This window comes from Syngnathus floridae, chromosome 17, assembly GCF_059516105.1.
Source record: "Syngnathus floridae isolate MCC-2025c chromosome 17, RoL_Sflo_1.0, whole genome shotgun sequence".
Classification (NCBI taxonomy): Eukaryota; Metazoa; Chordata; class Actinopteri; order Syngnathiformes; family Syngnathidae; genus Syngnathus; species Syngnathus floridae.
The window spans coordinates 12653253-12680477 of NC_142429.1; the positions used below are offsets into that span (position 1 = coordinate 12653253).

At 51.7% G+C, this 27225-nt stretch overlaps 2 protein-coding genes across 9 annotated transcripts; one reads left to right on the forward strand and one right to left on the reverse strand.

The window, feature by feature from the left end:
• Window positions 1–2: 2 nt before the first annotated feature.
• Window positions 3–27132, forward strand: LOC148384705 (zinc finger protein 281-like). 5 transcript variants are annotated; one of them, XM_088356942.1, is made up of 10 exons: window positions 105–223; window positions 694–808; window positions 18939–19347; window positions 19440–19605; window positions 22848–23232; window positions 23627–23728; window positions 23849–23966; window positions 24118–24201; window positions 24285–24403; window positions 24477–27132. In XM_088356942.1, the coding sequence occupies exons 5-10, from the start codon at window positions 22888–22890 to the stop codon at window positions 25638–25640; spliced, it is 1932 nt and encodes a 643-aa protein (XP_088213068.1). In that variant the 5' UTR covers window positions 105–223; window positions 694–808; window positions 18939–19347; window positions 19440–19605; window positions 22848–22887; the 3' UTR covers window positions 25641–27132. The 5 variants fall into 5 exon arrangements, with proteins under 5 accessions (XP_088213070.1, XP_088213068.1, XP_088213069.1 ...); XM_088356944.1 differs by lacking the exons at window positions 105–223; window positions 18939–19347; window positions 19440–19605 and adding an exon at window positions 3–19; XM_088356943.1 differs by lacking the exons at window positions 18939–19347; window positions 19440–19605.
• Window positions 14882–20486, reverse strand: LOC148384706 (G protein-activated inward rectifier potassium channel 1-like). 4 transcript variants are annotated; one of them, XM_088356952.1, is made up of 5 exons: window positions 19986–20486; window positions 19639–19735; window positions 18888–19572; window positions 16548–16764; window positions 14882–15755 (listed from the first exon to the last, which is right to left on the reverse strand). In XM_088356952.1, the coding sequence occupies exons 2-5, from the start codon at window positions 19659–19661 to the stop codon at window positions 15127–15129; spliced, it is 1554 nt and encodes a 517-aa protein (XP_088213078.1). In that variant the 5' UTR covers window positions 19662–19735; window positions 19986–20486; the 3' UTR covers window positions 14882–15126. The 4 variants fall into 4 exon arrangements, with proteins under 4 accessions (XP_088213078.1, XP_088213076.1, XP_088213077.1 ...); XM_088356950.1 differs by having other exon boundaries at window positions 19639–19805; window positions 19954–20486; XM_088356951.1 differs by having other exon boundaries at window positions 19639–19805; window positions 19986–20002.
• Window positions 27133–27225: the final 93 nt, after the last annotated feature.

Here is a 27225-nt window from a genome sequence, read left to right on the forward strand (position 1 = left end):
GCACGGATACCACAGTAAGGTAAGCAAACTTTTTGGACGTTGATGTTATCGAGCATTTTGCTTTTCTTACAGTAAAAAGATTGAGGCGAGGAAAAATGATACTAACGTCTTGAGCATGATGTACGCCGTGACGTCATACGTAACTTGAACGTAACGTATCCAGTCACGTGCAAAACGTCTTGTTGAGAGCTCACCGAATTATTGCAGACAAGGGCAGCATAAGGTAAAGTCATGCAATTTACGGCCGATTTATCGAACGAAAGTCAATAAATGAGGCATGTAAAATAATGTAGTCCAACGCACTCGCATGCTATAACACACCTTTAGTGAGAACCATATGTCGCTTCACGTCTGTCAAACAATGCTCGTTGTTAATTGACACCAAACAATTTCTGTCTTGTGATTTTCTTTTGACTTTGCTTGTTGTTACAATTTTCCAGTATTCCCCCACATTGATTCTTGTGCAGATGGGAAAAGTTGAGGAAAATGCCGGTTTGTGTGACGTGCTGCTGTGCATTTATTCACCGGAAGTGCTTTGCATTGCAATTGCAGTGGTGGGCCGCTCTATTACAGACATGGATGGATGGATGGATGGATGGATGGATGGATGGATGGATGGATGGATGGATGGATGGATGGATGGCTGCCTGCAGAAAGCACCTCTGTTAAGCTACCCCTTTTTATCTTTCACAGTTTTTACACTGGAGTTGGCACCGAGTGAATGATCCACAGCCGCTGCGAGCCAGCCAGCACAAAGATAATTCCACTCTTGAAGTCTGGTACCTCGGCTGGTCCGAGCCTGGTTACCGTAGGTGTCTTTCTGTTTTTTTTTTGCGTACGAATGGCATTATTTATTTCCTCTTTGGGTCTCCGTTGTCGTGAGTTTCTTGACAAGCGCTCAACAGCTCATCAAACATCAGCGCTGCCTCGGGAGACACGCGGAGGGAGGGAGTTAGGGAGGGAGGGAGGTAGGGAGGGAGAGTGATGGAAAGGGCAGAGGCCATCGAGATGTCATTTGCTGAGTGCTGCGCAGCCAGGCGGCTGTCAGTGCAACATGAAAGAGCGCCTGGACTTTGGTCGCTCAAAGATGTTTCAACGTTTTAGTCTCTCAAGTTGGAGCATGCTGTAATATGCATGCCGGGCCACGAGTTGGCGATATCGCTTTAACTTGCAGCGTGTGCTTGGGTGTTTAAAATGTGCCTTATATCTAAAGTAGTGCATCCGTGTTTGAGCAGGGAATTCTATAGATTCATCTGGAGTGTGATGATGATGATGTGTGTGTGTGTGCGCGCGCGCGTGTTTCATCTGGAATGGCGCAATGTCCTTGAGCCGGGCTCTCGTCCAAATAATTGTGCCGGCGCTTTATTCTCTTGGCTTCAGATCCTCTTCCATCCCTCAGAAGACAATAGTGGTCTTTTGTCATCTTCCTCAGAGATTAGGGGAAGCTGCCGTACGGGCGTGTGCTCATACTACAATCTTCTTCTTCATGGTTGAGGTTTGATATCCATTTGGAGTTTGTGTAAAGCTTTCAAAACAGGGTTAGCCTTAAACTTTTAAATTAGGATCACAAACCTGGATTAGGATTTTATTTTTAGAGTCATGTTTTTCCTAAACTCACTTTTCCTCCCCACACTTTGAGTGAAATGAGTACAGCAGGATTAGCGGTAGCAGCAGCAGTAGCAGCAGCAGGCTCCCTCTCTTTTATCTCCACATCGCCGCCACATCGTCTTTCCTTTCCTCTCCTCTCCTCGGATTCTCGCTCTAATCTCTGATATCGACGGATCTGACGGCGGAAAGTTGCAGCTCGCGCTTTTCTCACGCTCGTCCAACCGCGGCCAATGAAGCGAGTTCATCTCACGGCCTTGCGCTCCGCATGTGAATTCTCAGCGATAACGTCCTTTTTTTTGTTTTTGTTTTCGATCATAGCTAAATAGGCAATTGACAGGTGAGGAGTAGATCGGGTTGTTAACCATACTCTTGCCTTTGGTGTGTCCAGTTTTGAAATTGAGTTTCACTCTTTTGGGATCTCCACAAAGCGCTTTCCCCGTCACGCCTAAAAAGCCCATCAATCATAGCTTCAGAACGGCTTTGCCTTCCAGCATGTGACAATACACGTTGTGTCACAGTTGCGCAAAATCCCTGCAGAGACGCACTGTAAATGAGCATCTTGTCGCTTGTCGGCATGCAGCTCATAAATCACGTCGAGAATTGCCCCGGATCAACGCAGCACGTCTGCCGAAGTCACAGCGCGCTGTCAAAAAATGGCACGACGGGCTCGCTCATTGACACTCGCTGCTAATTAGAGCTCAAATGCTAATTTAGCACTTAGCGGAAAAGCATGACTCGACAGAATCCCGACAAGGACCATCGCTTATGGCGAAAATCATCCTTTCATGTTGTAGCCTCCGTCGAGTGCACGGCTGGGGTGGGGCGGGGCGGGGCGGGGGCTGTGTGTTTTCCCGTGCTCCTCGCCCACTATCGCTGTGGAGTGGCGGAGAGTTCAAACAAAACGGCGTTCCACTGGGCCCGGGGCCGGGCCATGCCATGCCATGCCATGCCCACGCTTTGTTCTGTTCTCCGCAAACTGTCAGCACATACATTGTGCGTGTGGACGACATCTGGCAAAGGCAACAGGCAGAAAGAAGAAGCCATTTGCATTTCTATTGCTCAGACCAATAGTGTCCAATGCTAACTGGCTGGAAGATGGAAGCTTATCCACGCCTCACCTTTCAAAGCTAATAAGCCAGCAAGCACTGCAACATGCTGCTGCTGCTGCTGCTGCCGGTGCTGCCACCACATGCATGGCCTTCCTTCCTTCCTTCCTTCCTTCCTTCCTTCCTTCCTTCCTTCCTTCCTTCCTTCCTTCCTTCCTTCCTTCCTTCCTTCCTTCCTTCCTTCCTTCCTTCCTTCCTTCCTTCCTTCCTTCCTTCCTTCCTTCCTTCCTTCCTTCCTTCCTTCCCTCCCTCCCTCCTTCCTTCCTTCCTTCCTTCCTTCCTTCCTTCCTTCCTTCCTTCCTTCCTTCCTTCCTTCCTTCCTTCCTTCCCTCCCTCCCTCCCTCCCTCCCTCCTTCCTTCCTTCCTTCCCTCCCTCCTTGTCGTTGGCGGCGTGGTGCATTGGACAAGCGTTGCGTGCAAGCGCTAATAGGAAGTTGCGCCCCTGTTATTTTGCATCCTTCCTCGTCACCTCGATTGAGAGCATTCCGCAGGCTACGTTGTGCGATATAAACAATCAAACCGTGTGAATAAATTCATCACGTTAGCATGTCAAGTGGCTGTGTGGGGGAACGATGGAGTGACACGTGCACCCACCTTCGCTCTACAGGGAATCTGAGATGTGAGAAGACGCACCAGCGGGAAGAAGTAGATGAGAAAAAAATGATATGGATGACATCCACTTTAATTACATTGTGAAATGATGATGATGATGATGATGGAACTCCCTCCCAGCCTCCCTCCCTCCCAGCCTCCCTCCCTCCCATGTGCGTTATTTGAAATAACACATCTGAGCTGACACACGATAGTAAATGTAGCTGGCAATCATTCACGCAGACCTCAAGTCAATATGAACGTCTTCTTGATTCATTTCCATGACTTAGCTAGCGCTCGTTAGGATCATTTTGAAGCTTGTACTGGCGTTCTTGGCATTGAGTATAATGGGTGCTGTGCACTATGTAATCAGTCTGGCATGGAGTGCCTGCGTGCCTTTCTGAGTTTGCCAACGAGGATCCATTCAGAAGACCCTGGAGGAAGAACAGACGAAATGTGTGTGACCTTGGATGCGCTGCAGCCAGCGGCGGCTGAATGTAATCTTCACATGATTCATCACCTTTCATCGAGCAGCATTGTTGCTTCTAAGCGCTCCCATTGTTCTTTGTGCTTCTTGCAACTGGATAGAATTGTGCTTACCGCGAATTGGTTTTATTTAGTCTCATTTGAAACGTTGCAGCGTTTTCCGCCATTCTTCGCATTTGCCTCCCTCTAGTGGCACGTGAGCGAATCACCCAGTTCAGTTCTTTTCATCTTTGGCTGATCGAGTTATCCAAAGGGTTTTTTGGATATGGGCGCTTCACACACGTGACTGACGTGACCCGCACCTGAGCATGTTCTCGTAGTCTCCCTCATCTCCATCCGTGCTTTGCTTTGTTTTGTTTTGTTTTGTTTTGTGTGCTTGTTGGCATGAAGCCCGCAAGCATCCAGCAGTCCACATGAGCACCATCCATCACCTTTCTTTGTGTGTGGAAAGCCTGGAGCAACTCCTCTTCTTCCTCTTTCCCTTCCTCGACTTTCACCGTGAGCAAAGTGAGATGTGATTTCCGTGGCAGCTTTTTCCTAGAAGCCTTATGTGACCATCGGAGCATCCAAGCGTGAGGGCGCAGCGGCTCAGGTGTGTACGGGAGCTTTGCTTTTGTTCCACCCCCCCCACCCCCACCCCCGTGAATGTGGTGTTGCTTACGCGGCGGCGCTTCCTACGGGACGCTTAGCTGAACGCCAGCTGAGCCCCGAACCTCCAGGGAGGGAGGCAGGCAGGCAGGCAGGCGCACAGCAGCGGCGTCTCTGGGGTTCGGCAGCTTCCCGGCCGTTGAACCCGTTTGAACTGGATCGCTAACAAAAACAGCAACACCAATCGATAGCCACGCGAACGAAAACCACCATTTGCAAACTACACTTCCCCCAAAGTTTTCTTACAAATTCCCAGCTCTAAGTAAGTGCAGGACACGGGTAAGAATGTAAACGTTGCCTTTGTGAAAAGTAGCAGAAGAGCTAATTGGGTTCAAACTGGAGCCCAAATTGTCTGCTGCCACCCCAAATATTTGGAAGAGAAAAAGAGGCCTTTTCCTATTAGCATTTTTGAGCCAGACACGGCCGCTTGATCCACGTGGAAGAGCGAGAGAGCGAGCGAGCGAGCGAGCGCGCGCCTGGGGGGAACGGGCGGCCCGGGCTGGCCCAGGCCCGGCCGGCCAGCTGGTCGGGCAGCTAAACTAGGAAAAGAGCCAAACGGGGAAGGGGTCGAAAGGTTTCTGAGAGCGCCCGGAGACAGCCGGTACGACAGGAACCCGTGTGAAAATAGCAGCTCCTCCCAATCCAGACGGCGGCGCTCGGCTCATCCTGTCGGTGGTGAGTCAGCTGTCTGAAAATGTTCTGCTTCCGTTTTTCCTGATCTCCACAGTTCTCTTTCAAGGTTTTCTCTGGCCGTGCGCACTCGAGTAATCCCCGTGCTTGCATCATCAAAGCGGCTAAGTCGAGACACCTCGGGCTACTGCCGTAGGAACAGCTCCCTCGCTCGCTCGCGCCTTTTGTGTTCTGATACCTTTGCCGCCGAGATGAGTCCAAAAATCCGTTCCGTTCCAGCCCCGACAAATTTTAGAAGAGAGAATTAGCGCAGAGGACGGTCGGTCGGACGGACGGACGGACGGACGGAAGCACGGACGGACGGACGAAAGGCATCCGTGTCTTCCAGTCATCTGACTGTCACTTCTGGTTGAAGCTCAGAGCTTTTATTTTGGCCAGCGGTCCTAGTTACGCAATCGGCAAATGACTGACCGTTCGGTGCGCTTGCGGCCTTCAATATGATCCAAAACAAGCGTCGCGCTATCTGTATGTCGATCCTGCCATAAATGACACAAGTTAGGTGAAGCAAGTAAGCACATTTGGCTGTCTGTTTCTCGTTCTGAGCCGTCACCAACTGTGCGATGCGCTTGAAGGTCACCGTGTTTTTTTTTTTCTTTTCGCCCATTGATGCCGCAATGTTCCACCAGACATCCCGCTGTGACTTCACTCTGAATCAATGTTAGCATCAAAGCCAAAAGGTCAAGGGGGGGGGGGGGGGGTCAGGAGTTAACCAGAAGGTCCTTTTCGCCCTACTTGCTCACCTTCCGTCTCACATCCTTCATGCTCTTTATCAGCAGATGCTCACTTTTCTCCCGCTGATTTGGCGTGTCACGCTGATTTAGCTCGGCCAAGCGGCTTATCATCAGCACCTTGTTTATATTAAAAAAGACTCCTCGCCCGCCCTCGTGGCCTTCTTCTCTTTTAGTTCTCCAGTGAGAGAAGTGATGAGTGGTTGATCAAATGCCTGTCTCGTAACATCTCGGGCCATCAGGGTGCACCCTGGATTGGTCTGAATATCGATTGCTGTTTTGTTCACTTTGGAACATACATACATACATACCAACTTGTGTCTCGGTGAAGTTTCATTCGCGGCTGCGGGACGGCCGCTTTGGTATGGTCTGATCGGGGCGCGCTCACGTGCCGGGCCGCAAAGCCGAGCGAGCAGCGACGGGCCTGGCTCGCCTCGCCTTACTGCCTGCCGTGTGAGACTTTTTGAGCAGGATTTAGAAAGGACAAAGGCGGCGGGGGGCACTGGTATCAGCGGTTACCTTTTTTTTTTTTTTTTCTTTCTTTCTTTCTTTCTGAGTGAAGCCCAGCTGCTCCTGCTCGCCAGTTGCCAGGGAACAGATACAGACAGAACGCTGCCTCTTATCTTGTCACGCGCCTAATTTCCTGCCGACGACCTCTCCCTTGTGGCTCCCGTTCCCGTGACGATGGAGATGAAAGGCGCCTGGAGTAGGGGGGCAGTGGGGGATGCCGCCACTGGAGAGCTTTGTAATGAGTGTACAAACAAACGCACCCGTATGGACCCCCTGGTTGCCGGGGCCGACGCCTCCTCCTCGCCCCCGTTGAACAAACCACCTCCCTTAACGTCAATCGGGGTCAATGAGCCTCGCGTGAAGCTCATCCCGATGCTCTTTTCCAGTACAGCTAACACACTGCGCAAATGGAGGCAAAATATTCCCCAAAACTACGAGCCGATCGAATATGGCGAAAATCTGCACTGAGAATGTTTTCCGTGTCATATGCTCAGATTCTTTGGAAGGTAAACTGGTTCCTCTTGGAGTGAGGGTTAGCATCTTAGCATGTTGCCATTTAAGGCTTAACAGGAAGATTTCTCTTGACGAGAAAACGTGAATTTTCAATGTTGCGCTTCTTTAGATGCGGGCCCCTGTTCTCCATTTTGCTTTGCTCAATCATGAGCTCGTTAGCATGTAGCACTAGCCTCCTCCCGCAATCAGCCACACTCACTCACTCGCTCGCTCGCTCGTTGTACTTCAGCACGTACGTGTCATTGTCCTCGTGGTGATTACGAAGAGCGCCGATCTGGCCGCTTAGCATATTTACATGGCAGCAGAAGAGGCGCTTTCAAGTGGCGTAATCGCTCTTGTGTGTTGGGCCTGGACGACGGACGCCGGCTGGCTCGCTGGCCGGCCGGCTGGCTGGCTCGCTCTTGCTGTCCACGCTCTCTCTCACCTGATGAAGATGTGCCACACCGGCAATTCAATTAGTCGAAAGCGGCCAACTGTGATTACATGTCAACGATCAATGGTCTTTTGCTGCAGAGCTTCCTCAGTCTGTGCATTTGTGACTAATGTCGTACTATCTTTTCTGCATTTAGCAGCTCGCTGCCGACGCATGCGTGCATGCTTGCGTGTCCCTGCTTTGATGCTAATAACGCCGGGCTTGGGCTGGAAAGGTGGAGTAGTGGCCACTTTTCTTTTCAGTCTTAGTTTCACTTACTGTTTTGAATGCTAAACAAAAGGCAAAGACAGAGTGCACCCCAAATTGACCTTGTCATAGCAAGAAAACCAAATGCTTAGCTTCGTTCCATTTCCATGGAAATAAATGACCCCGGTCGCACTCACGGTGGCCTCACACGTCACGGAACATTCCTCGCTGCCGTCGTCGTCTCCCGGAAAGTTCCGTCGACGTGTCGAGCGCCATGGTGTCCTCCCGATAACGCCGCACGCTAATCATCTGTCAGCGACGTGTTGGCGCCTTCACCCGCTCGTGTCAAAACATCCTCCCTTGTGACTCCCCCGATTCATTCACACCCCGTCCGTATGCGTGTCTCCCGTTTGCGCAGCGCCAAATGACGGGAACGTTCCACCGCTCGTTTTGTCCGTGATTGCATGGCAAAGAAACGTGGCTGCCCGTGCGTGGCATTTGGAGCGCCATCTCCCTGTGCCGTCTCACTTGATGTGTTTAATCTTGTCAAATCTAAAAAGTGAGTTTGTGCCGCTTGATCACGCATGATGATGTGGGGAGACGAGGCAAGACTGCATATTTGTCATTTGCGTACTTGAGTGTGATGCTAACTAATATCATTGGGTTGAAGGCTGAGCGCTTAGGAGCTCATCACGTCCACTCGCGTCACTGAAGGTGATGAAAGTGCTTGTTAATTGAAGCCTCCAATTGTCCCTGTTGACGATACTGTTCTTACGTACTACATGTGTGATAGTGGAAGGAAAAAAAGAACAAACGACCTATGGTGATGATGTCAGGACGACACTAATTGCGTTCATTAAGCGTTCTCCCCTCACAAAATCATTTTTCATCTGCTGCAACATGAATACGAGCTCTTCTTGTTATTTCAAGAAGCCATCAATTAGCAAGTAGCAGGCGCTCTTTACAGCAAGCCCTCCCACATAATGCTAGGGCGTCAATTCTATTGGAATTGATTTGATTAGCGATAGGGTGCACAGCCCCCCCCCCCATTACACCCACTTGCACGCTCACACATTGGGTCGAGAGGTGAGGCCCGCCCGCCAACGCGGACGTCTCTGAGAGCTCCCTGGAGAGAAGCGGATCAGGAGACATGACGCCATATTGAATACTACGTCAATATAGGCATTTTGAAATGCCTCAAATCTTTATTTGAAAGCCAAGGCCGTATTCGAAAGCCGAGCAATTGGCGACGACTCCAGAAGCTACGCCGGGGCACTCAAGCTAGCCATGCTAGCGAGCCGTCTAACGGCATCAGGCAGGCAAAGGACGAAGGAGCACGTGGCGCGGTGGCGCCGCCGCCGGCGCCACCGCGCCCAAGGCTGCAAACGTGGCTTTTAATACCCGGTGCGCCGCAGCGCAAATGTCAAAATGCTAATGGCAACATTTATCCAAGGCCGAGAGGTGGGGCTGTGCAAACGGCGCAAGATGCCGAAGGTCACGGCGGGGCCCGTTCGTTCCTCTGTTGAGCAAATGCTGATCATCCCGAACGTCCAGCCTGCTGATTTACGCAGCGCGAGAGAGAGAGAGCGAGAGAGAGAGAGAGAGAGAGCGAGAGAGAGAGAGAGAGAGAGAGAGAGAGAGAGAGAGAGAGAGAGAGAGAGAGAGAGAGAGAGAGAGAGAGAGAGAGAGAGAGAGAGAGAGAGAGAGAGAGACGTCGCTGTTGTGGCTTTGGCTGGGATAAGGAAGTGCCGTTTGGTCTTGGCGCTTCTTATCGCTGAGCACACGCAGGGACCGAGCGACCGAGCGACTGACGCTTTCAAATTGAGGCTGGCTGGAGTTGAAGAAGAAAAGTTTATATTTACAACACAAAAGCCCATTTGGAGAACTAAACGTATGGCGTATTGTGTGCATATGCCGTACATGTGGGGGACTATTCCATCTGCTGAGGCTTTTAATGCTGCATCTTTTTCCACCAAGCAAGCAAGCAAGCAAGCCTGATGACTTTGTGCAAGCATTGCGTCTTTGCAAAGCAAAAGAGCAGAGATGTTTCCGCGGCAGCCCGACAATCAAGGCTGGAGCGTAATCCCAGGCGCGTGTGCTTGCGTGCTTGCGTGCAACTCGAGTTGCATCCACTCGGGCCCTCCTCCACCCGGATGAGCTTTGGCTAGCTAGGCCAAGTGTTCTAGTCTTGTTGAATTTGTTCTAGCCTTGTTGCCAGACATCAACATCCCGAGGCCTCAGCTTTTCTCTACTCCTCGGTGGCTTTAAGAACATTTTTGAGGTCACGCGCCAGTGTTTTTCTTTAATTGACGATTCGCCGGCAAGTTTAAGCTTTTGGCTTGAGTTACGGTAGGCTGAAAACGAAAATTGATTTTTGCGCCTGCTGGCGGGCGGCGCTAAAATATTTGCCCTTCTTGGGTTTGGTGGGGGCCTCAGCTGCTGTTTGCGCACGGCTCCGATTTGAATATTAATCCTCGGAGGAGGGCGACCTTTCCGGCTCGCTCGGCCCCGAGGCGAGCGTGGCGGACGGATGGGACACGAGGCCAGGATGCTGTCCGGCGTCCGTTGACCTTTTTTTCGTTTCTAATTGAAGCGAGATGTGCGGACACATGGAGGAGAGGGGCAGCAGCAGCTAATCTCCATCATCCTACGTTATTGGGGATGGCTTGTGCGTCCCAATGAAGGCCCTACTTGAGATACGTCTAAATATAAAGCCTCAGTTGAAGCACATCATTGAAAGCCTATCTTAACATTTTGAAGGCCTTCTTTAAAAGCGTAAGCCGTATTTGAAAGGCTAAACATCATTTGAATGTTTCATTTCAAACTCAAAGAATGTTTTCAAATTGAAAGCCAACAACTTGAAAACCAATTCCTGTCTTTGAAGCCCAAAGTCTGTCTTGAAAAAGAGACCCGAAATGGATTTCTTTCTCCCGGGAATGAACCCATCGGAACACTTGGTAACAGGAGTCTTCAAAAGGTTGAAGGACAGCAGACAAAGAGGTCTCAGATGTCGTCCTTGTCCAAACGGAGCAATTATACATGAAAGGACTTTTGGCCACCATCTTAAAAGTCTCAACGAACGAGAACCAGCCGCACCAGCGAGTGCCGCATCAAAGAAATAATATGGCCGTACCGAGCCAAGCCATCGCCGGCGGAAGACACTAGTCATCGGGCACGACCTCATTAAAAGTCAGACCGCGCGCGGGCAATCGAGCAGCCGCAGACTCGTTCCTGCCAAGAAGCGCTGTCGTCACACCGTCGCCTTGGCACGCCAAGGGACCCCGCCAGGGGACCCCCCGTGAGAAATGTTCTTTCTTTTTCCAATTGGCAGCTGCCACTGAAGTGTGGGGGAAGCAAATGGAAAAAGAGCAGAGCGTCTCATCCCGAGACCCGCGCCATCAAATAACAAAAACAACGTGGCCAGATGTCCTATTTTATACTCCAAAAGACAACTTAGCGTCTTGGCCATCTCACAATCACCATCGTAAAGAACAAAAGGGCGGCCGCTCGCCGTGATTGTCTTTTCAGAGGATATTATTCCATCAGAGCGAAATTGCATTTGGCGTCGTAGCTGAGGACCACGGAATGAAAATGATCAGCCCTCTCCCCCTCCTGTGGCCATAGAAGCAAAGCTCCGTGTGGACAGCGCTGGCTGGCTGGCTGGCTGGCTGGCTGGCTGGCTGGCCGGCCGGCTGGCTGGCCGGCTGGCTGGCTGGCTGGCTGGCTGGCTGGCCGGCTGGCTGGCTGGCTGGCTGGCTGGCTGGCTGGCTGGCTGGCTGGCTGGCCGGCTGGCTGGCTGGCCGGCTGACCGGCCGCGTTTAATGTGAGGCCAATTTGCCGGCTGCTGCTGCTGCTGTGGACGGAGGGATAATTAAGAAAGCGGCAAACGGTCCGTCCGTTATGTTTGCATTGTTATTGCTTCGGGGCCTCCGGTGGGTGGGTGCCACGCCACGCCACGCCGCGCCAGCCACGCTGGTTTATTGCAGGTGGGAGCCAGCCAGCGCAACCAGACTGGCTCCGGGGCATTCTCGTTCACATTGAGCGCTTGGATTGGCCGCATTTGAGCGGCTCCATCTGTTGAGCGCAGCAACCTGTTCTCCTCATCACAGTTTAGCTGGAGAAGATAGAATCCATACTTTGCTGGGAGATGAGACTGCTGGTGTCACACGTTCCCTCTGCTCTATTGGCTTTTTTGTTCCCGTCAACGGCACACAAAGTTTTGGGCGCTCGTCTGGAGCCGTGTCACGAGCCATCTGTCCGCCACTTTCCATTTCAAAACATAGCCTTATGTTTTCTCCACCAACGGTTCTCTCTTAATTGCATAAAAAGGGGGGCGGGGGGGGTCGCAATTTGTCCGAGACATTTTCCAGGGATGTCGAAGTAACGCGCATCCGTCCCACCGTTGCAATGTTAATGGAGCGATTAAGCCTTTGCTTAAATTGTCAGAGGGGAAACACGGCGGCGGCGGCGGCGGCGGCGGCTCGTGTTAACGTTTGCTCCGGATGAGCCGGCACAAACACTAATTATTGATGAATAAATATGACGGCCGTCGACTCGGCTAATTGGCGTGTGGCGTGTCTGTGTCTGTGAAAAGAACCACAAAAAAAAGATCCGGGAGGCAAACAAGCGGCGATGAATCTCAATGTGGGAATTATCTGACGGAACGGCGGAACTGGGCTATCGAGCTGGAGTTTCGGTGCGCTTAACAGAAGCGCTTCTCCGGGCCGTCCGTATCGGCGACCGGGTAGTTCTGGGTAGACTATAGACTGGGTAGACGTAGTATGTAGTTCTCGTATCAAGCGGCGACGGCAGGAAGCCGGCAGGCGGCCGAGAAAAAGCCCGCCCAGTGTGCCCTTCCTGTTGCCGCTAAAATCATCACAGCGTCACCCAATCATCCATCGCTTCTTTCCAGGAAGCGTATCAGACGTCAAGTGGAAAGGAATGGGCAGCCATTTGCTCTTAAGAGTGGAGGTCGCTGCTTGGCTTCATTCTCCAATGAGAAAAGATGATCACTTTTTTGCTTTAACTTTGCTTATGTGTGCGCCAGGCGTTGGGTGAGAACAAAAGCGCTTGAACTCAGTGGAAAGTAGTAATTCATGAGGCACGTGTGCTGGGGACAGAGTCGCGGCATGAGCTGGCTATGCGCAGTAATTCTACTTTGACACCTACAAATGAGGCCACCACTAGAAAGCAGTATTTTTTTTTTTTTTTAATTACAAGCACTTCATTATTTGTTAACAGACGTATTTATTTATTTGGACGCATGCATGTATTATTGATGAAGTACAATGACAGATGGACCCGAGGGAGGGACGTGTCTATTACATGGGAGGCCTTTCGTTGGACAAAGACAATTTTAGAATCATACTCAACAATTGTTGCCAGCACAATAGGCGCTAGGTGCTGCCTTCAATTTGGCAATTTCCTCGAAGAGGGAACGACAATTCAACCGAAACCTAATTGTGCCCAACAAAAGTATGCTAACTTCATGAATGCTAACATAGACAGGCTAGCATCATCAATGTCACGGAAGAGGAATGGGCTACTCGGGCAACATGGAAGCGTTTTTTTTTTTTTTTTTTGCAGTCGCCACCGTCGCCGCGTGTGTTTGACAAGTACAATTTCGCAGCAGAGATAGCGCCAGACCAACTATTTGTCCAGCTTGGGAAAAAACACTCAATGTGCTAACGTGACCGTCGGGACGGGGGAGCATAAGCAGAAAGACGAATGAGATGGATAGTGTCCAACAGTAAGAAAAGAGCTTTTGAAATGGACAAAAGCAGCATGGCGATCAAGCGTGTTTGCAGGGTGCTGTCACTTATGATTGTTATTATTGTTAGAAGTAGCATTCTGATCAACATTACCATGGCGACAGTCGTTTCTCAAGCCTGTCATTGTTTCTCCCACCAAGGGCACCCACATCAGTAGCTTCTTGAGGCTGGAGGAATTGCTGCAAATCCTCTCCTAGCTCAATGGCAAATTCGCCCCGTTTGCTGTTCTTTCTTTCTTTTGATTAGAAGTTAGCTGTATTAAAAAAAACAATGATAAAAAGTTTGACTTGAATAAGAAAATAACAGCTGATGTTGGTTTACCGGCTCCACCTGGCCTCTGCCGTCTTGGACAAGAACATTTTATTTTTAATAATGTCCACATGTAATGTGGCCTCTTTCTCAGGCAGGCAGGGAGGCAGGCAGGCAGGCAGGCAGGCAGGCAGGCAGGCAGGCAGGCAGGCAGGCAGGCAGGCAGGCAGGCAGGCAGGCAGGCAGGCAGGCAGGCAGGCAGGCAGGCAGGCAGGCAGGCAGGCAGGCAGGCAGGCAGGCAGGCAGGCAGGCAGGCAGGCAGGCAGGCAGGCAGGCAGGCAGGGAGGCAGGCGTTGGCGTGAATGAAAATTGGATACGTGAAAGCCCCTGGCTGCCTTTTGCGGTGGGCGGGCGGGCGGCCGCAGATGTTCTCCACGCCTGGCCTTTGATCGCTTGGAATGTTCACGTTGGGCGAATCCCATTTGCGGGTTGCCGCGGTGTGAATAATTCACACAAAGGCGCGACCTGCCGGAGGTGTGGGCACCATGAAGGGAGGTCTCCGTCCCGTGTATCGATTCCCCGTGAGGCCAAACTTCCATCAGAAGCTATTGATCCCCCCCCCCCCCAGCCACCTTGATTCTTGAGAGCGGTCGTAGATGCTCAGATCTGCTTTTCTCCCAACACGTGGCTGCCGGCATTGCTCTCACTGGCAAGATATCGATATGTCGCTGCGATTGCTGCAAAACAATGGCTTACGAATCCAATGCGACTCCAATTTGGACTCTCGTGTCGTGAATTTCTGCGGTCGGCGCGGCAATGCTCACATTTGATTGACGGCAGACGACCGTTGGTTTTTGTTTTTCCTTTCATTGAGGCCCACTTCCCTTTTAGCCACCCAGAGGCGGCCCATCATCAGGATCATTTTAGAAAAGCACAGCTTATCTAGTCTTTTCTCTTCTTCGTCCCTTTACCAGCTGTTTGCCAATGGTTTTGTAATGAGCGATGGGAGCGCCGCAAGCTCAAGCTTGCCTTCCTCCAAGCGGGCCGGCCGTTCCAGGCAAACACTCTCAGAGCATTGATCGCTGCTTGCCTTTGGTCGTTGGATGTTTGTTGTTAACGTCATCCTCATTGAGAGTGAACGAGAGATATCAACGGTCCCTTGGGGGCACTCTCATTGCATTACGTTCTTCTATTACATGATATGCCGATTCGTTGTATTACACGATGTCAACTCTCCGTTATTCCATTTGAACTCATGGCATCTGGAGATTTTTGGCCCCGTGTAACATAGGTCTGGGTTCAGGAAGGCTTGGGAAACATTGACTGACTGACTGACTGACTGGCTGACAAAAGAGACGCAAGAAGGGTGATTATGATTTATTCATGAATACAACTAAGATTTGTGTACATGCAGCACGGTGGCTCCATTTGTTATGCGACATTCAGGTGGAATGTCGTCAATTGAGGCTCCTATGGCACTGAGCGCCTTGGTGAATCATTGCCAATGTTGCCTTTACGTCAGAGTTGCTCAGGGTTCATTCAACATTTGGGATATATATGTGTACATAGAAATGTTTGGGTTTTTTTTTTCCCCCCCGTCCCAAAATTCAGCGGTTCATCTTGCGCAGCTTGGCAGGCAGGTTGTCTTGGGGCCTCCCGCCGGCCGACAAAAGGGGGCTGCGCGCGTGCGGCTGGGTCGGGCACAAGGTGCTCATCGGGCTGTGCGGGCACAGGTCCCCGGCGGACTGGGACACGGCTTCCGATCCCGCCTCCAGCGAGTCGTCGGGCCCGGGAGAGGATCCGAGGCGCTGGAGCTTGAGCGGCAGGTCCCCGGTGCTGCAGGCCTTCTCGGAGCGCTGCGAGCTCAGCATCAACACCTTCCTCTGGAGGTCCTCCTTCCCGGACGAGCTGATCCGCTGCAACTTGCTGGGCAGCCGGGCCCCGGCGGTCGCCGCCGCCGCCGCCGCCACGGCGCTGATGCAGTCCACGGAGAAAACGCGGTCGCGGCGGGCCCCCCGGCTCTCGGCCGGCGCCGGGGTGGACGCGGGCGACGGCAGGGAATTCTTCTCCTCGTGCTCTTTGACGCTATACGGCGGCGTGGGGACCTCGAAGGTGCTGTGGAACTGCGAGTAGTCCACCCGGAAGAAGCCCTCCTCCAGGGACATGACGGGCAGGAAGCGATGTCCCCACAGGACCTCGTCCTCTGTGTACGAGGTGCGCGCCTGGCACGTCATGCCTGCAACCGAAACAATGTTGTACTGTAGCGTGAAGAGCGTCGAGTGCTATTGCAAAAGTGTTCAAATCCTCCTTTGGACAGCGTAATGCGTCCAAAGTTGAGGCTGAGGATAAAGCCTTCCAGTTGAGGGATAGCGAGCCATAAACCTGCAGTGGCACGCTGCTTTAACGGCACTATCATCACAACACAGACCCCGTGGCCACAGCAAACTGCCCATCCGCCTGCCCATCCGCCCGCCCGCCCGCCCGCCCGCCTCTATACATCCAACGCCCCCTGCCCTTTTGAAATGTGCTAAGCCTATTGAGCTGGCCGCTGTGTCCTCTAGCAGCGGGTTAAAAGTGAGTGTGTTATCTGGGGAAGAGAATAGAAAGGAGGGATTTATTCGGAGCACACCGCGGGGAAAAGAGTCTTGCGGTAAATACGCCGGGTTGGAGAAATTGCCCACTGACAGCATTCAGGGAAGACAAAAGTGGCAGTAAGCTCATTTTAGTTGACGCCGCCGCCACTGCCACCGTTTTGGTGATCAAGAGAGTCGAGGGATTTTGGAGCTTTGAGTATGATCTTTTACTATCTACGCATACTATCTATTGCGATTGCTATTTTATCCTTCTTTGAACATGATCTCCCCCCCAAACGCCGACGTCCCGCTTTTCAGTTGACGGCTCGGGAAGCTTGCCGCATTTGTCACGGTGACACACGGTGGCACGGCACAGGAATAAAAAAAGCCGCCGAATTTGCAAAGTGGCTCTATGTGCGCTGACTGACTCATCTGTCCACTGGGTGGTGGCTCACCGGTGGTCTCCACGATGCCCTCCAGGATGACCACGATTTCAAACTGCTCGCTGGTGAGCGAGCGCTGGGACAGGTCGAAGAAGGGGCTCTTGGGGTTGATCTCGTGGCAGATGGTCAGCGGCGAGACCAGGAAGAGTTGGTCGGCCCCCGTGCCGAAGCCCACGTCCAGCTCGCACTGGTCCAGGGGCAGGAACTCGCCCTCGGGGGTCTGGCGAGACTGAATGACGGATGAACCAAAACAAAAAGCAAAGCTAATTGCTTCTTTGCATATTGAGAAAATTGCACATGGTGGTTATTCACACACCGACCCGAGCACAAATACGATCGTGCTTACTGCGATCCCATTTTTATATATTTTTTTCTTCTAGAGATGAACCGTAATGGCCAGCGCTAGAAGTAAACAAGACTCGGACTAATCCACAGTGGAAAAAGGGCCACTCGCTCTTTGACGCGTACTAAAGATGGAACATTGAATGCAATCCCATGGCTCCTGTTATTGATGCGAACAGCTTTGTGCATCATAGAGAAAGCTAGATGATGTCTGCTCAGTGCACCTGTCCTGTCATGGAAGCATGCAGGTCTTTTTGTTGCAGGTTTGCACGTCATCCCGCCAAGTGAGCCCTCGTTGGGCCGTTCACTGAGAGTGACGGTCTCATCTTCCGCCTCCTCCTTTTGGTCTCATCTTCCACCTCCTCCTTTTGGTCTCATCTTCCACCTCCTTCATCATTCCTGTTGACAGCTGTCAGCCAGCCGCCAATTATCCACCACGCCAACAACTTCCTGTCCAAAGAGCCGCTATTGTTTCACGCAAAACAGATGGCGGAGGAATAAGGAAGGCCGCTCCGCCACCCAACGGCCCACAGGAGGGCCCTTTCTTTGGCTTTCAAAATAGGACGTACCAATTGTCTCCAAAAGTCAAAAGAGTGGCCCGTGAGTCAAGAGCCGCCACCTTGCCCAATAGAAAGAAGCAAGTGGGAAAAGGTCGGTCGGTCGGTCAGTCGACCGGTCGGTCGGTCGGTCGGGCCGGCCTATTGGCCAGCCTGCTGGCCTTTTCGCTCCCTTGCCAAATTGAAATGAATATGACAACAAGTGGAAATAATCCACAAAGGCTTCAAGACACTTGCTGTCATTGGCAAACCTTTGGCTGCTTTTTCCCGACCTGAAATCTCTTCTGGTCCAACATGCGCCTTGATGCTTTATGCTTGCCAATGTGGAAAGAAAAAGTCCAAGTCCTCCTCCTTCACGCATCATTAAGAGAAGCAGCTCCCAGCTAATGCTGTTTGTCTTTTCTTTTCTTTTTTTACAGCCCCTTTTTGCACGCTGAATGTGGAAAGGAAGTCAATTATGATAATTAAAAGAGCAGCCGCTCGGTCAATCCTTTTTGCTCTCTTGTTCCGCTGCAGGTTTTAGGTGGCTCCCCCAACAAAACACACAGTAGATAAAAAAAAAAAAGATTTACGACATCAACGTTATAAATGGTCATCTTCCAGAGATGATGACAAATTCCAGGGGTAAAATTGGATTATGGGCGCTTTGAGCAGAGGTGGCCGTCGTCCGAGATGTTGAAAGCAAAAGCTCCCGTGCGAGTGAGTCCCGAGGTGCCATAAATACAATTTGATGTTTTGCGCTGGCTTCCGGGAGAGCTTTATTTGACTCACTGGGCTACTCGGGTCTCTTGGAAGGAAGGCCAAGTGTGCTCCTGCTTTCACACCTACCTGACTTGCACGGCACGGCACGGCATGGCGGAGTCAGCCTCTTATCTCACACCTGCTGGCCGGCTGATAGCAGATAAGGCCATGCAGCCAGCGTGTGAGCTGTTTGCTTCCACCTAAAAAGCTGAGCGTCTGCTGCGCAATGACACCTGCTCGCTCGCTCGCTCGCTCGCTCTCTCTCTCGCATCAGTCAATGTGGCCTGAGCGTAATGCTAGTAGGCCAACAAGGAAATTCAATAGCTGCCGCCTCCATCACATGTGAGCCACCATATTATTGTTTTGATAGTACATTCGCTGCCAAAGGCTCCGATTAAGCTTCGGCAATGTTGAGCCTTTTGCCAATGCTCATCAAGATAACTTTGTGACTTTTGTCAAAGAAACAAAGGGACGTAGCATTCGTGCAGAATTTGGAGAGAGCTTTTTGCTCATTTTTGAAGTGGAATTTCAAATGGGAGTGACATACTTTGTCCACCTCACTCACCTTGATGAGCTTGCAAATGGGAGTGACATACTTTGTCCACCTCACTCACCTTGATGAGCTTGCAAACGGGAGTGACATACTTTGTCCACCTCACTCACCTTGATGAGCTTGCAAACGGGAGTGACATACTTTGTCCACCTCACTCACCTTGATGAGCTTGCATCGGATCTGCGCCGACACCATGTGGCTGTTTCGCAGGTTGCCCACGCGGAACATGAGGCACAGCCGGCCGTCCCGCTGCGAGACCACGGCGTCCTGGCTGAACATGAGCGTCTCGGCGCGCTTCTTGGGCTGCGACATCTTGATGAACATGCAGCCGATGAGGAAGGCGTCCACGATGGAGCCCAGCAGCGACTGGAAGAGGAAGAGGATGATGCCCTCGGGACACTTTTCGGTGATGTAGCGGTAGCCGTAGCCGATGGTGGCCTCCGTCTCGATGAAGAAGAGGAAGGCGGACGGGAAGTTGTACACGTTGGCCACGCACGGCGTGTAGGACGCGTCACGGCCAGCGTGCTGCTGCTGCTGCTGCTGCTGCTCCTGCAGGTCGCCGCGGATGAAGGCGATCACCCACCACATGGACGCCATCACCAGCCAGGCCACCGTGTAGGTGAGGATGAAGATGAGAAGGTTCCAGCGCCACTTGAGGTCCACCAAGGTGGTGAAAAGGTCCGACAGGTAACGGCTGGTCTCTCCGCCCAGGTTGCCGTGCTGCACGTTGCAGCGGCCGTTCTTCTCCACAAAGCGCTGCCTCTTTTTCTTGGCCGCTGGAACCGAAAACCCGCCGCCCCCAGCCCGGTTGGTGCTGACCACCTGGTAGTCCTCGCCGAATTTCCTGCGAAGTGCCGCCATCTCAGCGCGATACAAAGTAAGCGACTACTCCATCGTTTCCTCCGGTTACCTGCGGCGCGTAAAAGGCGCCATGGTCACCCTTTACGCACGGGGAGACTTCACTTAGTGCTTGCGCTTAGTCCACCGGTCGAAGCTTGCCTTTCCATCTGAGAAAGAGGAAGAGGAGGAGGGTGGATGAGGAGGTGTGCCCGCCCGCCTGCCTGCCTGCCTGCCTGCCTGCGTGCGTGCAAGAGGGCGAGAGAAAGGAGAGCAGGAGAGAGTTACGCGTGACCACGTGTGTCAGCAATAGTCCCTCCTATTGCTTCATTTGCCCGATTTGATCAGTATGCGAGTTGGAGCCACTAATTCCCCTTTTGGTACACACCTCGTGGCCTTTTCCAATGGGCTTATACGTACGTGTATTATGAGGATAGCGCTCACGCGTTTTCGAAAGCTAGTGGCCGATTGCGCCATCTAGAGGCGGATTGACCAAAGTGCAGCTACATTCCTCAGCGATACGTACCTTTTTCCCTCAGTGATCAACTTTCTATTTGCGAGTGTAATTCGTTCCGTGACGAAAGCTCGTAACTCATCACTCACGAATAATACGAGACAAAACACATAACAAAACACTAGAACAAAAACAGAATGCAAAGAAATACTGATTTAGATCCTGTGCGTCGGGACAAGTTGAATGTCATGACAACAGCTGTCTGCTCTTTTCCTGGCTCGTCCAAACTTTCTGGCCCAACAAAAGGGAAGTGTGATCTTTGAGGGAGGATTAGAGCGCCCACCCGCCCGGTAACGCCATCTGTTACGCGGCTCACTTTTCTTGATTTTGGGAACATCCGCATGCTTTGTTAGTTAGATTCATGGCGAGCAGGAGGAAGAAACAAAGAGGTTCTGAATTATGAATCAGTGATGTACAAGCGTCTTCGTCATCCCATACGCTCTCATGAGGGCAGCCGGCACGTTCCTGCCTTTGTTTGCTCCACCTTGGAGAAGGTGTGCACGCAGCAGACTCTGCTCTGCTCGTCTCGTCTCGTTCTTGCCCTTTGTCAGTGCACAGAGACAGCACGAGACAATGTAGAAATCATCTGTGTTGACTTTTTCCAATGTATTCTGACATTCAAGGCAACAAAATCCTTGGTCGCTCGCATTGTGATTTTTGGAGTTTTTCTGCGACTGTGGGTTGTTATATTGCCCTAAGCTTATTTTTTTAGATGTCTTCATTCCCACTGAGGAAGGCTCAGTGTTCAGGATTTGTTCTTCTTTTTTTAACCTTCTAAACTCTCCCATGCACTTGCCAGTCCATGCTCCAAAATGACTACATTTCCACAATTAATCTGTAGTCCAAAACTATCAGACTTGGACGACTCTGATTTCCATCCGTTGTTACACATTTAGAACTAATAAAGCCATTTCAATGCAAAACTACATTCTGGCCCATAATCGTGACAGCAAAATGTTTGGAGCGCGTGTGCGGGCGCGTGCACGTACAAGACCCACAATGCCCCGCGCGCAGCCAAGATGGAAGAACCCGGGAGCTGCGAGAGAACAATGTTTTGCCTCTAGATTTCGGGGAGAAACGGAGCGCCGAGGACGCCGATCCGAGGAGCGGCTTGTAGTGGTCAGGCGCCGGTAAGAGACGCCGGCTGGGGTAAAAAAAGAAAAGAAAAAGAAAAAAGTCCGCTTCGAAGCGGCTCCGTCTCGGAAAGTTGCAACTTCTCGTGCGGGACAGACAACAAAAGCTGTCCGCCCGCCCGCCCGCCGGCCGGCCGGCCGGCCCGCCCGCCGTCTGGCCCGCCGTCTCCCAGTCACCCACCGCTAGGTTAGCCTTGCTAAGCTAATGGCACTGAGCATCATATTGTTCGCTCGGGACTTTTATTGTGGGTCATGCCCGTGGTCGCTGCTCCCTCCACCCAACGCGTGCGCTCGCTCGCTCGCTCCCTCCGGTGTCCGATGAAAGAGGATCACCAGCTCTCGCCAAATCAGTCTATATGAATGAAAAATTCCATTTTTTTTATTTGAAAAGTAGTAGTTGCTCTGTCGTCCTTGGTTATTTGATCGCGAGCGTTTTTCCTCTACGATCTTCAAATTCAGCACTCCAGGTAACTTTTGGATCAAGTTGTAGCGCCTGGCCACAGATCGTTTTGTCTGCTTTCTGAAGGCTTTGCTGTTTGCGCGCTGTGGTGATGCTGATGTGCGCTGCTGAAAGTGCGTGCGTGCGTGCGTGCGTGCGCGCATTCATTATTGTCCCGCATCACAAAGAACAAGACGGCGGACGGACGGACGGACGGACGGAGGGCCTCCGCGAGATGGTTAGCATCATTCTTAGCCTTCTTGCCGCTACAGAGCATTTCATTTCCACCTGAAAAGTGAGTCATAAATGCGAGTAGTGGGTCTGTCATCGCTCATGAGCTATGAATGGGATGACGAGTGTTTTGCAAACAATGGCTTCGGGTTGCCAATTTGGATCCCAAGTTTAAGATTTCAATAGATGCGGTGTAAGAGTTTGAGCAAGTCGGTTTTTGGGCAGTGCACTTTCCTGTGCGTATTTACTCTAATTGTAGCTTTAGCTTCGTGATGAGAGACGATGGCACGTTCAGACTTGCATTGAAATTTGGGTGACATCGTTGCAGTAGGAATTTATCACCATGGTTAAACAAGGACCCATATTTATGTCAAAATGGATAAAAGGCAAACGATGCCCTGTTTGAGCACCCGTGGTTTACAACATACCAGACTTAAAGGTTACAATCAATGTGCGCAATGAAGGAGTTTCTCTTTTTCAATTCCCCATCATTCGTATTTGTACACCATCCGTAGCACTTTGTCGCACCATTTGATGTGTGTCTTCCGTGGAATCATTGGCGTGTAATCCTCATGCAAATAGGATGACTGGATCAGACATGGGCCCAGATTAACGTTGAATGGGAAGCGGGGAATGAACGGCGTGTCTCGTCCCGTCCCGTCTCGTCCCGTCCCGTCTCGTCCCGTCCCGCCCCGCCCCGCCAGACAGCAAGCGCTTGCATTTGTCCCCGTGCCAGAACGCAGCCCTTTTGTTGACCCACCAATTGAATGGGTCCAGTTGAAGCAAGCCTCTTTTGCGCTTTCTTTTCCCGTCAAATTGCAGCGTTGATCCCACCTTTGCCTTTGTTTGTTTCATACGTCCGTCCTATGTTGAAAACCCAGCAACACCTCGTTTCCAATTTGAAAGCGGGATCGGCCCAGTCAACTCTGAGTGAGTTTCACGTTGTAACGCCTTTCTCCTGGCAGGATGAGACGGACTGGCACGCCGTAGATTTCGCCCGCCAGGATGAGCATCGTTCAAGACAAGTTAGGCAACGACTTGCTGCGCCCCAACGGCGGCGTGGTGGACGCCAACTTTGGGGCGGGCATGATCATGTTCAGCCACCTGCCGCCCGTCGCCAGCTTCACCCGGCTGCATTCCGTGGGGCCGCAGGAGATGATCCTGAAGAAGGAGCGGGACTCGCCCGACTACAGCGGCGGCGGGTTGCCGGGAGCGGGCGACTACGTCCACGCCATCAAGCAGGAGAAAGTGAGCGAACACGACTACCGCCTGCCGCTCTACCCGGCGGGGCTGCTGGAGGTGGCCGTGGGTCACCACAACCTGCTCGTGCACGACGTCAACGCGGCCGACGTGAGTAAAGTCGGTTGCGTTACCTTTACAAATGCCAGCCGTTCTTCACTTTTGGAGCCAGCTCTGCAAGGCAAATAGAAAAAAGGAGGGCCGTAGCTCCTTCTTCTTTCTCCCTATCCCATGGGGGCTGGCTGGGCCACAGCTGTCTTGTGGGCGGGCGCTCAGACATCTTTTGCGCCGGTTCAAACGCTTGTGACAATGTAGGCAGCCTCCCGAGGTTAAGCCGACGTGACCTGCGCTCACACTATCTGGAGCGAGCCAAAACAAAGATGTATACTTGCGCAGATGTTTTTCTTGGTTTACGCCGCCAACTTACCATCCGAGTCAAAGAGAGACAATTGGATGGCCGGCCCTTGTCGACAAACGCACGCGTCCTCCTTTGTCATGCCGGCAGCTGCCGAGTCCGTTGGGAAAGGAGCCCGTCGGGAGGAAAGGTCGCAGGTCAAACGCTGACGGACAAGAGGGCCGCTCCAGGAAGAAGCGGCGCGAGGCGAAGGTTGGACACGCTTGATTTTCAAGTTGATCAAATCAATTGTGAGGCCTTGCTATTGAGGCCACTTGCCGTAGACGCCACCGAGTCTTTGTAACCCTCTGTCCACTCGGACGTCGCACGTAGCCGATGCCGGACGGGGGGGGCGGCGTGTCGCCGGGCAGGAAACCTCACATCTGCGAGCACTGCGGCGCCGCCTTCAGGAGTTCCTATCATTTGCGCAGACACGTCCTTATTCACACGGGTAACGCCGATGCACGCCGCTGATATTTTGCCCGTGAGCCCAGAAGGTCGACCGATGTTGTCTGTCTGTCTGTCTGCCTGCCTGCCTGCCTGCCTGCCTGCGTGGCTGCCCGCCTGCCCGCCCGCCTGCCGGCCCGCCCGCCCCCTTTTAGGTGAGCGGCCGTTCCGATGCAGCCAGTGTAACATGAGCTTCATCCAGAAGTACCTCCTGCAGCGACATGAGAAGATCCACAGCGGTGAGTCACGGCACGGCACGGCACGATTGATTCCTTCTGTAAGCTGGACTTCCCACCTCACTGTGGGATGATGATGATGTCAGGGGAGAAGCCCTTCAGCTGCGACCAGTGCAACATGCGCTTCATCCAAAAGTACCACATGGAGAGACATAAGCGCACGCACAGCGGCGAGAAGCCCTACAGATGTGACAATTGCCAACAGGTGGCACATTTTCACTTCTCGCAAGCCAATCCGTTCTTTGTTTTCTTTTTGAACATTTCTTTGTCCGCTTCAGTTTTTTTCCAGGACCGATCGACTGCTGAAGCACAAGCGCGCGTGCGGAGATGCCTTGAGGAAAGTGCCCGATCCCAGCCTGCTGGACTTGGCTCGCGTGGACACGGCCAGCTACGGAATCACTCAGGGAAGCGGCGGGAAAAAAAGCAGGTCCAAAATTGCCGCCGAGGGAGGCGGCCGAAAGAAGAAGAAGAAGAAGCAGGGGGAGGACGCCGGCTCGAGAGTACCTCCTCACATTGTCAACGGAGCCTACGGCGTCCACCAATACCCGTCGGAGAATCAAAGCGAGCCGGGTCCCAGCGTGCAACACCACGGCCGCGCCCCCAAGATGGCCTTCAAGAAGGCCCATCGGAAAAGCGGGAAAGCGGATTCCGTGGAGCCCGGCGACGATCTCATGCAGACAAACGGAAAAGCGGGCAACTACGACGGCGCCGTGCAGTTCCTGAAAAAGCGCCGCTACCTCCAAAACGTCACGTCGTCAACCAGCGAGTACGACCTGCTGTCCCCGCTCCCCGCGCTCCTTCAGATGACGGACGCCGACTCGGGCCTGGACAAGTCCTGCGTTCCCGACGAGGTTCTGCAGAGCCTGCTGGAGCAGTACGCCAACAAACCCGACGCCTTGCAGCAGCAGCACCACCACCACCACCAAGACATCCATTTCGATCTGGGCGAGCCGCACGTGGAAGCGCTCCAGCCGGCCCCGGACGCCGGCGACAAGGGCGTGGTGACGAACGAGTATTCGCGCTTCCTTCTGCAGGCTTTGGAGCGCAGCAACCACGGCGCCGGCTTCCCCCCTTACGGAACTTTCCTCTACTCGGAGTGCGGCTTTGGGCCGTCGGGGCCGGCCGACTCCTCGCCTCAGTCCGCCTTCCACCTCCTGGACCAGCACCACCAGCTCACCCCCTCACAGGAGCTCAACGCCTCTGCCAGCAAGAGCGGAACGGTCGGCGCGTTCCCGCCGCCGCCGCCGGCCTCCTCCAAAGCCAGCCCCTACCAGATAGAAAACTTTGCGCAGGCTTTCGGATCGCAATTCAAGTCAGAAGAACCGATAAGGACGCCCGTGTCCGACTTCTCAGGGTACAGCGGCTTGTTGGCCGACGTGGGCGAGCCGCCGGGCCCCGCCGCCGCCGTCTCCAAAGCGCCGAGCAGCCAAAGCTTCAGATGAGACCACAAAGGTCAAAGTTAGTGTTGGACTGATTGTGATGCCACTCCTCGTTCCCCACCGTTAATTTCCTTGATATTGAGTTTCCTTTTTATTTATGAATTACAACCGTTTCAGAAAGTGTCGTATTCTTTTTGCGATGATACTAATATTATGATATTTTCCACCAGTTAGCTGAAATAGCTAGTGTGTAGCGATAAAATAATAGCCCAGGATTGGTCATGCAAAAAAAAAAAAAAAAAGTACTACTCAGGAAACAAGAAGTTGCTGACATGATGAATGAGTGTGAACACTGAAAACACTTTCTCCTTGGCAATATAGAGATTATGCAGTCTTTTCTTGACCATGCTTGTGTACATGATCTATCAATATATATTTATAAGAATATATATATATATATATTATGATACAGATTTAATCACGGTGGCCATCAAGGAAGAACAAGGGTCGTTTAGGGCAAAAACGTCATTGGAATAAAAAGAAAAAAAACCTTTTGTTGACCAATAGGGGTTGCTAGTGGACAGCAATAGGAAAAGCGCTTCACTTTTTTCTCTCTCTCTCTTCAACGCTTCCCTCGCTCGCTCGCTCTCCCTCCCTTTTCTTTCCTTTTCATTTGCCATTTGTGTGCAAAGCTGTATAATAAGGGCCACAACAAAATGGTAATGAGAGCCAAGATGTGATTTGGATTGAGCGGAGTGAATGCCAAATAAATTCCCAGCTTATAGTGACAATGAGCATTTTAATACTTGCTCGAAATGTGCCATAGATTTTTCTTGAAATTTCATCTCCATCAAGTGTTAATGCCCTTGTTATATATATATCCCCTCCTCTTATTCATGTACAACATTATAGTTGTGAAAGAAGGACGTTTTCAAGCAAATTGTGGTTTTATTCTTGTATAGTCGTTTTCCCTTCAACATTTGGGCTTCTTGACTTTTTTCATACTTTCCTGGCAGACTTTGGTGTACGGATTGACACGATGAGTTGTGGCCCTCATCCTCAACATTTCTTGCGAGGAATCCATTGAGCACTTTGATCCCTTTTGCATGAGGTCAAACTTTTTTCTTCTTTTGAGCCTTACCCTGTGTGTGTGTGTGTGTGTGTGTGTGTGTGTGTGTTCTCCGTGTGTGTCCTTGTGTGTCCCATCCGTCCGTCACATTGTTGTTAGTTATCCCATTTGCTCTGCTGATTATTTGGTGTTTGTGAATGAGTCATTCAATTGAGTGACAAAAATGTTAGCTTAGTCCAGATAAGATAATTGCCTTGTTTAGTAAATATTAGGTGTCATTTGTAAATGTATTTATGCTTGTTTTTTTTTTAATTATTATTATTTGTAAAATGTCTTCCATTGATTGATATCTGCTGAAAATTTGCCTCATATACCTCATATGGATATCAAATATATCATGAGATGCGGGGATAGCACATCTCACTGTTTACAAGCCTTTATTTTAACACTACATATTAAAAATATTTTTGGGAGTTTATTTTACAACCGCCAAATGTCATAGCTGTGTTTTTTGTTATTGTTATTATTATTCTTATTTAAAGTTCTCGTGAATCGCTTCACTCCAGACGTTGCCTGTCC